Source organism: Erythrolamprus reginae, chromosome 5 (assembly GCF_031021105.1).
Source record: "Erythrolamprus reginae isolate rEryReg1 chromosome 5, rEryReg1.hap1, whole genome shotgun sequence".
Classification (NCBI taxonomy): Eukaryota; Metazoa; Chordata; class Lepidosauria; order Squamata; family Dipsadidae; genus Erythrolamprus; species Erythrolamprus reginae.
This window is the reverse complement of record NC_091954.1, coordinates 83,299,525-83,317,290: the sequence shown is the minus strand read 5'-3', so window position 1 is coordinate 83,317,290 and position 17,766 is coordinate 83,299,525. Positions and strand designations below refer to the sequence as shown.

General features: G+C 39.5%; 1 protein-coding gene across 1 annotated transcript in view; it reads right to left on the bottom strand.

The window, feature by feature from the left end:
* Positions 1-17,766, bottom strand: part of NYAP2 (neuronal tyrosine-phosphorylated phosphoinositide-3-kinase adaptor 2) — a 170,387-nt gene that overhangs the window by 30,978 nt on the left and 121,643 nt on the right. Inside the window, exon 4 of the mRNA XM_070754085.1 lies at positions 5,646-5,855. Within this exon, the coding sequence (XP_070610186.1) occupies positions 5,646-5,855 (210 nt within the window). The remainder of the gene's footprint in view (positions 1-5,645; positions 5,856-17,766) is intronic.

The following is a 17,766-nucleotide window of genomic DNA, read 5'->3' as shown; positions in this document are numbered from 1 at the left end:
TGGGGCAGACAGCTCAGAAGGAGATCAATTATCTAGCTCCTCCTTGTATTCAGAACAAGAGTAAATGATACAGCCACGCATGAGGAGAGGGATACATAGGCAACAACAACTGAGAGATTATTATCAAAGAAAATGAGGCCACCTGTGGTTGGGTGGGGCTGGGGTAATTAGTGAGGCTGCTATAAATAGCAGCCTGTGGGTTTGGCCATTGTGAAGGATTATCTGATCATTGTGTTTCGTGACTGCTTTACTGACTTTGACCTTTTGTGTGCTGATTTCCCCCCCCGCTTTGAAACTAAACCAGAGCAAAGTGTGTTTCACTTTGTGAAAGAAGAAGGACTGTGAATTGCCTCACAGCTGCAAACTAAGTATCTCAGAACTGATAAGGGACTTGTACAAATTACCAGTTTGTTTGGAGATGAGTGCTCCTTGCTATACCAAAAGAGGGCTTAGTTTAAGTGAATTTTCATTATAAAGAGCATTGTTTTGAATTTTCAAACGTGTGTGTGTCTGAAATTTGTACCTGTGAATTTTTGGGAGGGGTCTACCAGAGAGCCTGACAGAACAGCAATGTTCCAATATCTCAGGGGCTGCCACAAAGAAAAAGGGAGTCAGGCTATTCTCCAAAGCCCCTGAGGGTATGACAAGAAGAAATAGGTGTAAACTAATCAAGGAGAGAAACAACTTAGAACTAAGGATAAAATTCCTGGCAATTAAAACAATTAATCAGTGGAAAGGCTTGCCTCCAGAAGTTGTGAATGCTCCAACACTGGAAGTTTTTAAGAAGATGTTGGATAACCATGTCTCTGATGAAGCCCAAGCAGGGGGTTGGATTAGAAGACCTCCAAGGTCAATTCCAACTCTTAGTTGTTGTTGTTGTTGTTGTTGCTATTATTATTATTATTATTATTATTATTATTATTATTATTTCATCTATGAAACATTTGGAAGGGAATTAAACCACATTTCAAAGAATAAACAGGAAAGAGAGAAGAGCATCCTTCCCTTTTCCACATTTTTACCACAGCATCTAAATTTAAAAATCAGGCAGAATAGGTCCCTAATTATTTTCTGTTTTGCTAAATGATTTGGGAAGCATTTGGCAAGCATTCTGTTTTGCTAAATGATTTGCTGAACAATTTGGCAAGGTCTGCAATATTAAGTTATTAAAAACACCCAGACATAGGCAATACTGTATAATATTTGAAGTATTCGGGAATGAAATGCAGTTCATGTTTCCAACAGCAGGTGGCAATGCAAAATGCCATCTCCTAGCCCCTGTAAGCTTATAGAAAATGTTCTTTAAAATATTCATCATTAAGCTCACTAAAGAATTCCATTTTGTGAACCCCTTATGGGCTTCACTGAAAAAGCAACAGCATATTCCTAAGGCGGTGGCATGTATATATATATATTAAAAAAATCCCACTGAAATCTGTTTCCTTTCTGAACACTCTGGTGGAAGATGCCTTAAAACCATCAGAGAAGAGAGCTACAAAATACAAGAATGAACACAGCAGTCAATGGCAGCATTATATTTGCAGATTCAGTACAGTATTTTGCACTAAGTGGTACAATACTATAGCATGTTGCTTACAGTGAAAAAGGGAAAAAAATTGGATCTAATTGGCCAACATCACATACCGTGTTTCCCCGAAAGTAAGACAGTGTCTTACTTTCTTTTTATCCCCAAAAGCCCCACTATGTCTTACTTTCGGGGTATGTCTTATATTGGAAAAAAATTGTCGAATTTTTTGTTTTAACCATAAAATTAACATTTATTAACAACCTGAACAGTATGGCGTGGGCAGGAGGCGGCGCTCATTTGGATCAGACGGAGGCAGCAGACGCGGTGACGTATGGAGGGGGGGGCGGCGCGGAAGTGGGCAGGAGGCAGCGCTCATTAAGATCAGAGGGAGGTGGCAGACGCGGCGACGTATGGAGAGGGGGACAGTGCGGACGTGGGCAGGAGGCGGCGCGCAGCTAGATGAGAGGGAGGCGGCAATACCCCAGTGTTTCCCCGAAAGTAAGACATATGTCTTACTTTCGGGGTACGGCTTATATTAGCCGACCCCCCTGAAACCCCCGATACGTCTTACAATCGGGGGTTTCTTACTATCGGGGAAACAGGGTAGTAGCAACACTCCGCAGTCTGCATTGGTTGCCGATCAATTTCCAGTCACAATTCAAAGTGTTGGTTTTGACCTATAAAGCCCTTCATGGCATCAGACCAGAATATCTCCAGGAACGCCTTCTGCCGCACGAATCCCAGCGACCGATTAAGTCCCACAGAGTGGGCCTTCTCCGGGTCCCGTCGACTAAACAATGTCATCTGGCGGGTCCCAGGGGAAGAGCCTTCTCTGTGGTGGCCCCGACCCTCTGGAACCAGCTCCCCCCTGAGATTAGAATTGCCCCCACCCTCCTTGCCTTTGGTAAACTCTTTAAAACCCACCTCTGCCGTCAGGCATGGGGAAACTGAAATAACTTCCCCAGGCCTATATTGTTTATGTATGGTGTGTTGTGTGCATGTTTTTAAATTATGGGTTTTTAGTTTAAATTTATTAGATTTGTATTATTATTTTTTTTGCCACTATTGTTGTGAGCCGCCCCGAGTCTACGGAGAGGGGCGGCATACAAATTTAATAAATAAAATAAAATAATAATAATAATAATAATAATAATAATAATAATAATAATTCTACAACAGAAGGATAAGATCAGAGATGGGTTCCTCCCAGTTAGGATCTGTTCACACAAATTGGTAGTAACTTGCTGGTGACATCATGATGACATCATGGAACTGGTTCGGTCTGACATCTTTTTTTAAAAAAAATTAAAATATGTTTTGGAACTTTTTCTCTCTTTATTTTCTTCCGAGCATGTGCGGAAGCTGCATTTCCAGTACTGTTTATGGATCACCTTCTTGTTTTTGCCTTTTATTGAGGGGATGGGGTGTATTTTTTTGGCACTGCGCATGCCTATGCACAAAACACATGTGCACCCAAGTAGCACGGGAGGAAGCGAACCGGCAGCGAGGTAAATTAGAACCCACTCTTGGATAAGATGAACAAAATCCAGAGGACAGCTTTACTTTAGGATGGATGAGGACTTGGAGGGGAGAATGGCTTCTTGCTTTCAATTTTCATTGCAGTGGAAACATGAAAACTACCATGAGTTTCCTTTATCTCACTGCATAAAACTAGTTTCAGTTGACTCCATTATCAAAACCATTCTATTCATCCTTACAGAGGAAGGATACTGTAAAATATCCAGTCCCACCACAATGCAGGGAAAGGATACTGCAAAATTCCCATTTCCTCTCTATCAGCTGTGACTTGAGAGGCAGAAAATAGATAGGGGCAGAGCCAGTCAGAGGTGGTATTTATCAGTTCTCCAAACTACTCAAAATTTCTACTACTGATTCTCCAAACTACTCAAAATTTCTGCTACTGGTTCTCTGAACTACCCAACATTTCTGCTACCGGTTCTCTGAACTACTCGAAATTTCTGCTGCCGGTTCTCCGAACTACTCAAAATTTCTGCTACTGGTTCTCCGAACTACTCAAAATTTCTGCTACCGGTTCTCTGCACTACTCAAAATTTCTGCTACTGGTTCTCCGAACTACTCAAAATTTCTGCTACTGGTTCTCCGAGCTACTCAAAATTTCTGCTACTGGTTCTTCGAACTACTCAAAATTTCTGCTACTGGTTCTCCGAACTACTCAAAATTTCTGCTACTTGTTCTCCGAACTAACTACTCAAAATTTCTGCTACCGGTTCTCTGAACTACTCAAAATTTCCGCAACCAGTTTTCCAGAACTGGTCAGAATCTGCTGAAACCCACTTCTGTTCCTATGGATGTATTTCCTATGGATGTATGTAGGTAACAAAACTTTACAATGTTCTAGCTTCAAATAAAAAAAATGGCACCTGTTAATAGCCCAATGTGTTTTTCCCCCTAGAATTTTGCTGCCGCTGGTTAGTTTGGGATCTCAGAAAAAGATGCAGCAACTTTAAGCATTGTCCTCTGGTGGTCCATTAGTACCCCCATGCACATAGAATTTCCCTGCCCTTTAAAGCTAAAGCGATGCAAATTTGATAAACATAATTAGTTTTCTATTCGTTTAGTTTTATTCAGTTCCTTGTGTTTCACAAAGCATGATCATAAATAGTTATCATACTGTCAGAGGTGCTACTGTTGAAGAACATAATGAGTAAGTAATGTGCTATCCAAATCCAAAGCTCATTTCCTTTTGTGAATAATTTCAGTTCATTAATAGCCTCCCTCCCCCCTTCATAGATTTCTAGCCAGTTTAGGAAGGAAGGAAGGAAGGAAGGAAGGAAGGAAGAAAGGAAAGAAGGAAGGATGGAGGGAGGGAGGGGAAGAGTATATGTGCTTGTACATTTGTGCACATTAGCAAGTGAATTGGAGTTTTTATATGTTTGCTTTCATTCAAATCTAGCACTACTGGTCCAAACATAAGTGTACTTCAAGCCATCATATTGCACTGTATTCCAAAATATTAAATTTAAAACCTATTAGCTAGCAGGCTAATTACAACATATTTGGAAAGTGCAATTGCTTTTTAAAATTTAGGGCAACATTCATTCACTCTTTACTCCAATTTTTAATGTCAACGATTGGGCTGAGTAGTAATAGTGACTCAATTTTATCAAACAATATACTCTAGTCTAGACCATTTCTTGCTCTCCTGAAGATATTTCAGATTCAATTCTCTTTTAAGTTAGCCAATATGACGAATGGTAAAGGATAATAAGAAATTATTATATAATATAATAAGACCACATTACTTACAGGACCGTGATATATACAGTATTAGAATATAAGTGAAATAGTCCTATCATAATGCAAGAGCCAGCAGAATTAAAACACAATCAAATTTACAATATGGAATTAATTGTGTAATTTGTTTTCTGAGCTGGACAAACCTGACACAGCAAAATGGCACAAGTTTAAAGCAGATAACCAAATTTTCACACGTTTTTGGCAATTTCAGATCAATAATTGTGTTATCTACCATTCAAAATCAGATACTTTGGATATGAACAAAGTTCAACCAATGACATGTTGCAAAATGCAGCCAACCACAACCAGATTTGAACAGTACTTTGACAAAATTGATTAATATTAATAAGAATGAATATTATAAAACTTAATTATTTTGGATGAATTTCAATGAATTACATTAATTAGAATTTAGCAGAATAGATTAGATGTTACCTTATCTGCCTTCCTAATCAACAATTCAATTTTAATCAGGGCTTCATAAATTAACTAGAACAAAAAAAAAAAGATTTAGCTAACAAGAAGCTAAATGTAGAAATTAAGCCATCAAAAAGTTCAGAACTATGAGTAAAGAATGCTTACATAGAAAATATATTACAGAAAAGTTTATAAATGGAGAAAAAATAAAATAAATTGCAATTAGACAAGTATTTTCATGTTCTTCTTTGGCATATAATTTTGGCCCAAGAAAGATAATTATCACCTGATTACATTTAGTTGAAGTATCATTCATGTTTAAACAATCTTGATTTCTGTAAATTTCACAAATCTTTTCACTAGAAATCCATAGTCTTATTTGTTTATTGTACTGCTATGCAAATGGTCTAACTATACCTACCTGAACTATTATTTCCTGCCAACATGGTTGGACTAACGGAAGACCTTCCAAGTCGGTTCGACACAAGTGATGGTCCTGGTGTTCCATCCCATTCCTGAGCTTTTATTGGCTCTCTGGAAGATGACCCATGATGACCTCCTTTTTCTTTGTTTTCCAGCTTTGGTAATGGTTCAGTACTGTGACTTCTGATCTTTAGCTCCTCTAACGGTTCTGCAAAATATGCAAAGTTCATAATCCATTACAAAGTACAAATTAATTGCATCCAAATACAGTGGTACCTCTACATACAAACGCCTCTACTTACAAACTTTTCTAGCTAAGAACCGGATGTTCAAGATTTTTTTGCCTCTTCTCAAGAACTATTTTTCACTTACAAACCTGAGCCTCCAAAACTGTAACTGGAAAAGGCAGGAATCTCCTGGGAGGAAACAGGGCCGGAAAAAGCAGGAAGAAGCCTCCATGGGACCTCTCTAGGAATCTTCTGGGAGGAAACAGGACCTCTGCCCTCCCTGTGGTTTCCCCAGTCGCACACATTATTTGCTTTTATATTGATTCCTATGAGAAAAATTGCTTCTTCTTACAAACTTTTCTAATTAAGAACCTGGTCGCGGAATGAATTAAGTTTGTAAGCAGAGGTACCACTGTACTACTTTTTCCCAGGTCACTAAGCTACTGCCTAAGATATACCATAATAACTTTAACCAAATTAATCGAGAATTATAGTCTCTTCATATTACTTGTGACCTATTTGGATGGAAAGACTTATTTTGTATCCTACCTTCCTTCCTTCCTTCCTTCCTTCATTCATTCATTCATTGATTCATTTATTTACAAATAATTCAAGGGATGTTCAAATATTTCATGAAATCATCTTGTAAGTATAACTTTTATGTACATTTTCTGACTGATATATAAAATTCAAGCTGAGGTCAATTCCTGATAATACTTCCATACCACTTCTGCTGTAAATATTTTCAGTATAATTTTTATTACACAAGATGTTTACTCTAAGTGAAGCACAATAAATACTAACTAAATTGCATTAAACTCATATCAAAAACCACAAGGTGCCTCATCAATGAGAAGACTGAGTCATGAAAAGAAATAAATGGGACAGTGAGGATCAGGTTTCCAAATTTCCACTGATATACAGTTAGAAATTATTAGAGTTTGTTGCAAAAATCAAAACCAGAAGCACACACAGATAAATGATTCAACTGGATTCATTAACCTTTTTAAAAACATGGTAACAGATGAATGTACAATATAGATGAATTAGCAAAGTTCTTCTTCAATGTAGCAACAGTAAAACACAAGCAGCTTCTAGTTCAGAGTACAGAGTAGACAAGAGAGCAGAGTGGACTAGGCCACACCCAGCCTTAAGCTTAAGTTCTAGTTTTGATTCCCTGCAGAGACTCATAAATGGTTAGCTCCCATTGACTGACTTAGTTGCTATTCCTATTCATTGGCTGACCTTCTTAACATGGGCTCTCCAAGTTCATGAATATCTTAACAGAACTAGACTCTCCTTTTTATGCCTGTTATTCACATTGAAAGTAGGGATGAACAGGAGCATGTAGTTCAGTTGCAATCCTGACCAACATAAGTACAAAAATAAAAGAACTGACATGTTGCTAATTAAGATTATATTTAAATTAATAATTTTAAGTTGTGAAGTAACAGCCTCAAATATTATTTAGCTCTACTTCTCTTATAGACTGATATAATAAAAGAAAGAAAGAAACCTTTTACAAGTATCCCAAGAATGACCACTTTGCCTGCATCTGGTCCTGTACAGTATTTAGCTATAAAACAAATAGGTATATTGTTTATTTTACATTCTCAGACTGACACACATAGGCTTCAATCAGGTCCTCCATTCTGGAGGGAAAATATTGACTACTGATAGGCTAGAGTAGACTGTCTGGCAGCTCCCTATAAAAGACTGTCAGACAGAGCCTTTGCTGGGTTGTAAATAGTTGCTAAATAAATGTTGTGGTTGGCTCTAGCCCAGCTCCTGCTCCAGGGAATGGGGAGGTGGATGCAGAGGAAAATTCAACATGTCACAGGCCTGTGTTATTGCCAACAGAATCAGTTCAGAGTTTAGTTTCCTTGGACGAAGAAGAAGGTGGGAGTGACTTGGCAGAGGAGGGCTTGGCACACAGCCCAGGCAGTCAATCTCCCTTATCTTCCGTTGATTCAGATGATGACATTTTGGACCCATGCAAGCACAGAATTATGCGTAGAAGAGACCAAGTAAGAACATATTACAGGAAATAAGGGAGGCCACGTGTGTTTGGGTGGGGCTCCAGTAATTAGGGCTGCTGCTATAAATAGCAGCATATGGGTTTGGCCGTTGTGGAAGAATATCTGATCGGAGTTCGTCAGGAATCTTGTGTTGCTGGACTTTGTTGCTTTTTCACGCCTTTGAAACCAAAGCAGAGCAACGTGTGTGTGGGTCTTTCACTTCATTGGAAGAAGAAGGGGTGTGAAGTTTCTTCACAGCTGCTAGCTAAGTACTTAATGACTGCTTAAGGGAAATTGTACAGACTACCCGGTTGTTTTGGGAAGAGTGCTCTTTGCAATACAAAAAGAGTGCTTTGCTTATTTTGAATTTTGTGATAAAGAACATTGTTTTGAATTTTCAAATGTGTGTGTGTCTAAAATTTGTACCCTTGAATTTTCGGGAGGCTCCTATCAGAGAGCCCGGCAGAACAATAAAAAGCTGTTGTTTTCAAGCCACTCCTGTCTGCCTCTTCCATTCACTGTATCTAACAGTTTATACTGCAAAATAAAATCCAATATTGTTTTACATTCTTCTCAAGTTTGGAAGATCTAGTAACAATGATTGATGAATTCTGGCTTTATAGAAAATTTACCATTGCTTCCTATAAATCAAAGGAAGATAACCATGTTGTTAAATCACAGCCTTATGAAAAAAACCCCCATAAAGCATTTAATATGGAAAAAGCACTTCAGATAGATGGAGTAGCATCTTTATATAATTCAAAGCTCACAAGGCTTATGTTTTTTAGTATACCACCACACAACAAAGCAGGGTGCATTTTTTCCCCATCTCCCAGTCCTTCCATGTGGATTTGCTCATAATACAAACATAGCAAAATAAAATTGTAAAGAAGAACTGATACCAATTATATGTAAAAAGGATGAGATACAATACAGAAGCATTGCTCATATAGGAAACTGGGATACTCAAGAATCAATAAAGAAGCATTTATATTGAGCTGTGATATCAGGGTTAAGAAAGATTATATTTAATGATTCTATTCCAAACAATACTAGCTACCAATTCAGAATATTGGCATAGTTTCTCTTCAATTCTTTGGATAAAATACTGCAAATATTGTTAACAGTATTAACCAATTCTGTTCATATAAGATCATTATTGTGCGGACATGCAGTTTGTCACCAAAGGGACATTTAATACATTTACATGACAAACTTCTCTTCTCAGTTTATTTAAAAACTATTGAAGCTACAAGAAAAAAGCAGTCTGATTGGATCTATAGTCCATCAAACTTTATTCTATACTCGCATAATATTGTGCAAAAATTGTACAAAATATTGCGCAATAAAACTGCAAAAACATAGTTTTAAGATCAATATTTTTCTAAACCTTAAAAAAAAAACTCGAGCAGGACATAAAATAGATGAAATCATTTAGAGAACATTATTGTCTAAATATATAGTGATGAATTTATTTCTTAATTTAATATTCTTTGATGAACATGAAAAGATTTGTTTTGCCCAAAGTTTGAAATCTCTTACTTCATCTAAAGCCATATTTGTGATTTACATCCTTGTGGCCTTTTTGTTTTTAGTTTCACAAATTAAGTTGGATAATTTTTAACTGAGATTGAGTAGCAAGTAATTAATAACTGAGTACATTCATCCATATTCAGGATTTACAGTATTTCCTTGAAGTTTTACATATTTATCACTTCTTTTCCAGAACTAGAATAACTAAAGTTACTTGTGAGTATTTGCTGTTCATGAAACACAAACCAAGATTTCAAAATTCATCCCTGACAATTCATCCATGTATTGCAGATTTTTTACAAATTCCAATGGAGGAAAAAACTGAAATAGAAGGAGATGAAATAAAATGAAATAAAGACCGCAGTTCAATTGACTTTCAAAACTCAGAAATAGGACCTCATACTTTCACTTGGCTATAATGAGTGAAAGTTTATGCAAAGTAGAAAGTCCATACTGTGGTTCCATCAGGTATCACTGCCTTCCCAAGATTTTGTTGCTGCTGTTGTAGTGACCCCTTACATTATGGAACTCTGTATCTAGAGCAGTGATGGCAAACCTTTTTTCCCTCAGGTTCCAAAAGAGCGTGGGCGTGCCCTATTGCGCATGCCCGAGTGTTGACACCCATAATTCAATGCCTGGAGGGGGCAAAAGCAGTTTTCCCTACCCACCGGAGGCCCTCTGGAGGCCAGAAATGGCCTATTTCCTAACTTCTAGTGAGCCCAGTAGGCTCGTGTTTCGCCTTCCCCAGGCTCAAAGGCTTTATAATGCCCTCTCCCATCTTTCTGGAGGCTATCTGGAAGCCAAAATGGTCTCCAGGGGCCTCTGTGTGAGCCAAAAATCAGCTGGCCAGCACACACATGCATGTTGGATCTGACCTAGGGCAGGTATGGTTCCGCATGCCACTTGTGGCACCCATGCCATAGGTTCACCATCACTGATCTAGAGGATTATATGATCTCTTGCATTTATAGCAGTCTATTAGCAGGGAAAAGAAGTCTGTTAAGATGTACATGTACACCTTGAAAGTTATTTTCTAATGCAGTTTTTTTAGCGCACACCCCTACCCCAATTTTCTTCTTATTTTACTGTAGGCATTCCAGAGTTTACATATTAGAGCAGGTTATGAAAATTGCAAACCAATGAACTAACAAGCAAAGTTTAGTATAAAACTAAATCTAAGCCTTTTAAATCAGCTTTCAAAATTAGAAATCCTTATTTATGGGCAAACACTAATGTAGATTTACTTCCCCCACTTTTTAAAAAATTGCCAAATGGTAACAGCATTGAAAATTCCTCTTTGCTGGGGGAAAAATATAATTCACTACAAAAGGAAAAAATACCATTTTGAAAAAAAATTCTATAAAACAGGCTTATTTCCCCCCAGTAGAAAATTAAAATTAAAAATTAAAATATCAGACTTCTGGGGGGGACAAAATGTCTCTTAGTAAATTTTGACTTAACTCTGCACAATAACAGCAGGCAGATACATCAGAGCTGTGGGGATGCTTTATCTAAAATTCTTATTAATCAAATGAATATACTCTACCTGTTTGATCTGGCACAAGCTTTCCAAGAAATTAACAACTGATATAATGTTATTGTTATCAACTGCGGAACAGCTTTTTAGTAAGCAAACAAGATATAATTGAAGCATTGCATGATTCAACTTGTAGCTGTTTATAGGTAAAGACTTAAAACCACAATACCAACAATTAAATCAGCAAAGACTTGGAATGAGGAGGCAAAGTTAAAGCTACAGACTTGCTTTGACTGCACTGATTGGAATATTTTTGAAGATACCTCTGCAGACCTGGCTAAACTCACAGATACTGTAACATCATATTTCAGCTTCTGTGAAGACCTATGTATATTCAGTAATGGGCAGCCAAAATTTTTACTGCCACACTGTGGGTGTGGCTTGATGGTCATGTGACCGGGTGGGAGTGGCTTGAATGACCATCATTGTTCAAATGAACTGTTAAATACTCGACTTACAACCTCACCAGTGTCGCTCTCTGGGTTGACAATTTGCTTCGCATTTGCTGATCAGCTGTTGAGAAAAGATGGGGGATGAAATGGGCCCCCTGCAACACCTGTTGATGCTGGTGTCCCTGCTGCTTTCCAAGGAGGAGGATGGGAAGGGGCGATGGTCAGCTCGAGCTGGGCACACACTTTCATTTCTGTTGTGGTTGGCTCTGGCCCAGCTCCTGTCCCAAGGAATGTGGAGGTGGAGGTGGGGAAACATCCACATGCCCCAGGCCTGTTTTGCTTCCAATAGAATCTCCCGACGAAGGCTCCTCTGATAAAGGAAGCATGAGTAGCAGGGAAGGGGGGAGTTTGGCAGACAGCCCAGGAGGAGATCAATCATCCTTATCATCCCTGGATTCTGAACAAGAACTTATGACAGACCCACGCATGCGTAGAGTGATGCATAGGAGAGAACAACTGAAGGATTATTACAGGAGATAAATGAGGCCACCTGTGGTTGGGTGGGGCTGCTGTAATTAGTGCTACAGATAAAAGGAACAGCGTGCTGGTTTAGCCTTGTGGAAGTTTATCTGATTCATAGTTTCATCAAGATCGTGGTTTTGCTGTTTCCCTGTTCAAGATTGTGTGTGGACTTTCTGGACTTTGGAAATGGACTCAATTTCCCAGTTACTGGGTGAGAAACTGGATTGCATTTAACCTGTGCCTTGTGTGTACCAGAAAATCCCTTTGACATTTAAAAAGGGAGGGTTTTTTGCTTTTCTGTTGATAAAGACTTTTGGTTTTCCTTCTATCGTGTGGTTTGTGTCTTTTTGGACTAATTACCCTGTAATTACGGGCGGTTGGGACATGCCGTCAGAACAATTTCCACCGGTGGAACTGCGTTCCATCCCATCCTGCCTGCTGCCCACCCCTGTGTGTACTGACCAGGAACTTGTGAATATACAGCAACAACAAATCTTGGTTCACACCTAAACCTAAGCAGCTACATCATTCTAAAGAAGAAGCCTATAGAAAAGGTGATAAAATGCTGTACAATCAGGCCAGAAATATATTAACAAGGTAGATTGGAGCGGGAAAAAGAAGCTACTCTGAAAAGCTAAAGAATCAGTTCTCAACAAATGAACCAGCAAACGATAGTTTGTTTATGAGATTTCTATGCCACCTTTCTCCAGAGACATGTGGCAAACCCTTTAAAATATCACTGGTTATGGCAAACCACCTTCCTAAGCTGAAGGAAATCAGCAACTGGCAAATGAACTAAAAGTGTTTTACTGCATGTTTGAAAGGAAACTATAATCATCTATCTCCACAACCCCCATCTCAGACACACCAACAGCAGCCAAGCCTCCTACAACTGACCCTATACCATTGGGTTCACAATCCCTAGTGATAACGGAAAAGGAAGTGCAAGATCTGTTTCACAGTTAGACCCCCTGCAATTTGCATACCGAGCAAACAGATCAACAGATGATGCTGTTAATATGGCTCTAGACTACATCCTACATCATCTTGAATCTCCAATCATCTTTGTAGACTTTAGTTCAGCATTCAATACCATCATTCTAGACACTCTTCTAACTAAGCTGAACCAACTAGCATTGCCTGAACACACTTGTAAGTGGACCATAAGCTTCCTAACAAACAGGATACAGTAGGTGAAGCTAAGCCTAAACACATCAGATACCTGTACAAATAGCACAGCTCCCCCCTCCCAAGGCTGTGTACTCTCTCCACTGATCTTCTCTCTATATACCAATGACTGTATCTCTAATGATCCATCTGTTAAACTACTGAAATTTGCAGATGACACAACAGTGATTGGACTCATTTGAGGCAATGATGAATCTGCATACAAACGGGAAGTTGAATAACTAACATTGTGATGCGACCGGAACAATCTGGAACTGAATACACTCAAAACCATAGAAATGGTGGAAGACTTCAGGAGAAACCCGCCCATTCTACCACCTCTTACAATACTAGACTACCAACAGAATAGATTTTCAAATTTCTAGGTTCGACCATATCGCAAGATCTAAAATGGACACCTAACATCAAAGACTTTACCAAAGAAGCACAACAAAAATGTTCTTTCTTCACCAACTCAGAAAACTCAAACTGCCCAAGGAGCTGCTGATACAATTCTACAGAAGAATTATTGAGTCTGTTATCTGCACCTCTATAACTGTTCTGCAACTGTTCTACAACCCAACAAGAAAGACATAGACTTCAGAGGATAATTACAACTGCAGAAAAAACAATTGCTATCAATCTGCCTTCCATTGCAGACCTGTATATTGCAGGTCAAAAAGTCAAAGTAGAGTCAAAAAAAGGACTGTGAAAATATTTACAGATACCTCACAGATACCTTGCTTGTATCCTTACAATTTATATTGACTGGTTTCTAATTTGATTTGATTGCTTATACTTTATGACAATAATTAAGTGTTGTACCTCATGATTCTTGACAAGGTTATATTTTCTTTTTTATTTTTCTTGTGTGTCCAATCACATTTGGCCAATAAATAATTCTATTCTACTTTATTCTATCTCTAAATGAGGGCAATTCTCAGCTAGTCTTTTCTAAATAATCCACAATGTATCAGATAACAGCGCTTGTATTATTCATTCACCCTTCCCTGCTGTCCGTTATAAAACCAAATATATTAACATTCATTTTAGCAGAAAGTACTATTTTATGTGAGGTTATATTGTATGTTGGACAGTGTTTTAACTAGCTGTATTTCCAAGCAATGTTGCTTCATAACAGGTCAGCCTTTTTGACCAATGTTTTAGCCTAATAAAGTATAAATCAGCCCCCCCCCTTCAATCAGCTATTAACTGAATGGTTCCTCAACATTTTATTGGGAACGAATCCATACAAGTATTTATTAAAAGGCATATACCCAATTTCTTAAATCATGACTTCTAGAATGGCAAAATAGCTGATTCTGGAACAATATAATGATTTTGTATGAGTCCTGTTTGCAAGTCTTTCTTTCCGTTACTTTCACAGTAATGTATTTGTAGTTGTTCTTAGATCATCATTAAGTTTTTTTTCCCAGCTATCCTGACTTCTTTGTGATTTTCTTTTAAACAAATATTATCATTAGCATTTATTTTATCTATCTATCTATCTATCTATCTATCTATCTATCTATCTATCTATCTATTTTTAATATATTTTAAAATTTTATTTTAATAATGAAAAACAAAACAAAACAGAAATAAATATACAAACATACATACAAACATAAAATGAGCACAAGGTCAATCTGTTTTCAATGATTCTGTTTTCAATGTTTCTTTCTTTTTCTTAGACATTAATTCAATTCTAGAAGCCAAGGATGGAGAGCAAAACAAATTTCCAGCTGATTCCTACTGTGTTTTCCTGCCACCTAGATACTTTATATGTGGCACTCAATCTTCCAATGGATTCTTAGGTTATCTCAATTCCTATTCCCTGCCATGTGCTATCCCATGTCCTCTCTATTTACAGAAGAAACCAGCTGTGGCTGCTACCTACTCTATCTTATCAGTCCACCATTATTTACATCAAGTGGCAAACATCCACTACTCAAAGAACTTAAGTGTACTTAAGTTGGATTGCCATTTTCTTATATCTACAATACATTATAAATGACCATTGTAATGGAATAATAAGAACAGCTCTTTCATATATAATGCAGTTTGATTATAATGTTGAGGAACTTTTGAATTCATTAGCAAATTGGCAAAGATCTACATAGCAGCTGCAAATCAAATTTGCAATTCAATAGCACCCAGATGCAGACATATTTAAGGAAAAATGCTGTTCTACAAACTGATCACTAGTGTGGCCAACAACATAGACTTAGATTGGGGTCTCTTGGTTCAGTTCCTTGCTATATAACAAAATTATTTGGGTGAGCACGGACTAGTCAGAATTTTCAGCCCCATCCAATGAAATAAAATTAGGGTGTTTTTTTCCCAAGTCTTATCTGAAGCTGTATCTTCACTACATAAAGATAAATAGTGAAAAGTAGAAAGCATTTTAAAAAGATAGGTGGAATTGGACCCATATCCAGTGGCAGGGTATCATTTTTTAACCACACTGTTGGAATTATCTAACTTCTGTTTACATTCTTTTCATTTCTTCTTTTTTATTGTTGTAAGCACCCTAGAGTAGCCCCATGCCATGATAGATGGCAAATAAATTTAACAAACAAATAAATGGTAAGAAACTGTTAAAAGGGAACATGTCCTCATGACTGAAGAGATATGAGAGAACCTAAGGACTTGGACAATTAGAGACATTTTACCAAAGCAAATCTGAAGCTGCTACTGTCTAAAGATGACCAGTTGCATTCAATGCTTCTGTACTGAATGTGATGAGCTTCTTTTTCGCCTGGTGCACCATTTGCGGCCCTATCTGGATCGGGAGTCACTGCTCACAGTCACTCATGCCCTCATCACCTCGAGGCTCGACTACTGTAACACTCTCTACATGGGGCTACCTTTGAAAAGTGTTCGGAAACTTCAGATCGTGCAGAATGCAGCTGCGAGAGCAATCATGGGCTTCCCTAAATATGCCCATGTCACACCAACACTCCGCAGTCTGCATTGGTTGCTGATCAGTTTCCGGTCAAAATTCAAAGTGTTGGTTAGGACCTATAAAGCCCTTCATGGCACCGGACCAGATTATCTCCAGGACCGCCTTCTGCCGCACAAATCCCAGCGACTAGTTAGGTCCCACAGAGTGGGCCTTCTCCAGGTCCCATCAGCTAAACAATGTCGTTTGGTGGGACCCAGGGGAAGAGCCTTCTCTGTGGCGGGCCCGACCCTCTGGAACCAACTCCCCCCAGAGATTAGAGTAGCCCCCACCCTCCTTGCCTTTCCTAAGCTCCTTAAAACCCACCTCTGCCGTCAGGCATGGGGGAACTGAGATATTCTTCCCTCCTAGGCTTCTACAATTTATGCATGGTATGTTTGTATGTATGATTGGTTTTATAACAAGGGTTTTTAGCTGTTTTTAGTACAGTGGTACCTCAAGATACGAACCCCTTGTCTTACGAACAACTCAAGATACGAACCCGGCGTTCAGAAAAAATTTGCCTCTTCTTACGAACTTTTTTCGTGATACGAACGCCAAACCCGAACTTCCGGGTTTGGCGTTCGGAGGCTGCTGGGAAGCCCCCCAGCCCAGCTGTCACCTTTTAAAACAGCCGTGCGGCTTTCCAGCAGCCTTCGAACACCAAACCCGGAAGTTCGGGTTTGGCGTTCGTATCACGAAAAAAGTTTGTAAGAAGAGGCAAATTTTTTCTGAACCGTTCGGAGGCTGCTGGGAAGCCGCGCGGCTGTTTTTAAAGGTGACAGCCGGGCGGCGGGGCTTTCCAGCAGCCTCCGAACGCCAAACCCGGAAGTTCGGGTTTGGCGTTTGGCTTCGGGAGACGGCTGGGAAGCTGCACGGCTGTTTTAAAAGGTCACAGCCGGGCTGGGGGGCTTCCCAGCAACCCCCCAGCCCGGCTGTGACCTTTTAAAATGGCCGCGCGGCTTCCCAGCCGTCTCCCGAAGCCAAACGCCAAACCGAAACTTCCACGTTTGGCATTCAGAGGCTCCTGCAAAGCCGCGCGGGCCGTTTTAAAAGGTCACAGCCGGGCTGGGGGCTTCCCAGCAACCCCCCCCAGCCCGGCTGTGACCTTTTAAAACGGCCGCGCGGCTTCCCAGCCGTCTCCCGAAGCCAAACGCCAAACCCAAACTTCCGCGTTTGATGTTTGGAGGCTGCTGGAAAGCCCCCCAGCCCGGCTGTCACCTTTTAAAACAGCCGCGCGGCTTTGCAGCAGCCTCTGAACGCCAAACGCGGAAGTTTGGGTTTGGCGTTTGGTTTCGGGAGACGGCTGGGAAGCCGCGCGGCCGTTTTAAAAGGTCACAACCGGGCTGGGGCGGTTGCTGGGAAGCCCCCCAGCCCGGCTGTGACATTTTAAAACAGCCGCACGGCTTCCCAGCCGTCTCCCGAAGCCAAACGCCAAACCCAAACTTCCGCGTTTGGCGTTCAGAGGCTGCTGGAAAGCCGCGCGGATGTTTTAAAATGTCACAGCCGGGCGGCAGCGGGTTTTTTGCGGGGTTTTTTTTTGGTTGCATGGATTAATTGACTTTACATTGTTTCCTATGGGAAACAATGTTTCGTCTTACGAACCTTTCGTGTTACTAACCTCCCCCTGGAACCAATTAGGTTCGTATCTTGAGGTTCCACTGTATTGGATTGTCACATGCTGTTTTTACCACTGTTGTTAGCCGCCCCGAGTTCACAGAGAGGGGTGGCATACAAATACAATAAATAAATAAATAAATAAATAAATAAATAAATAAATAA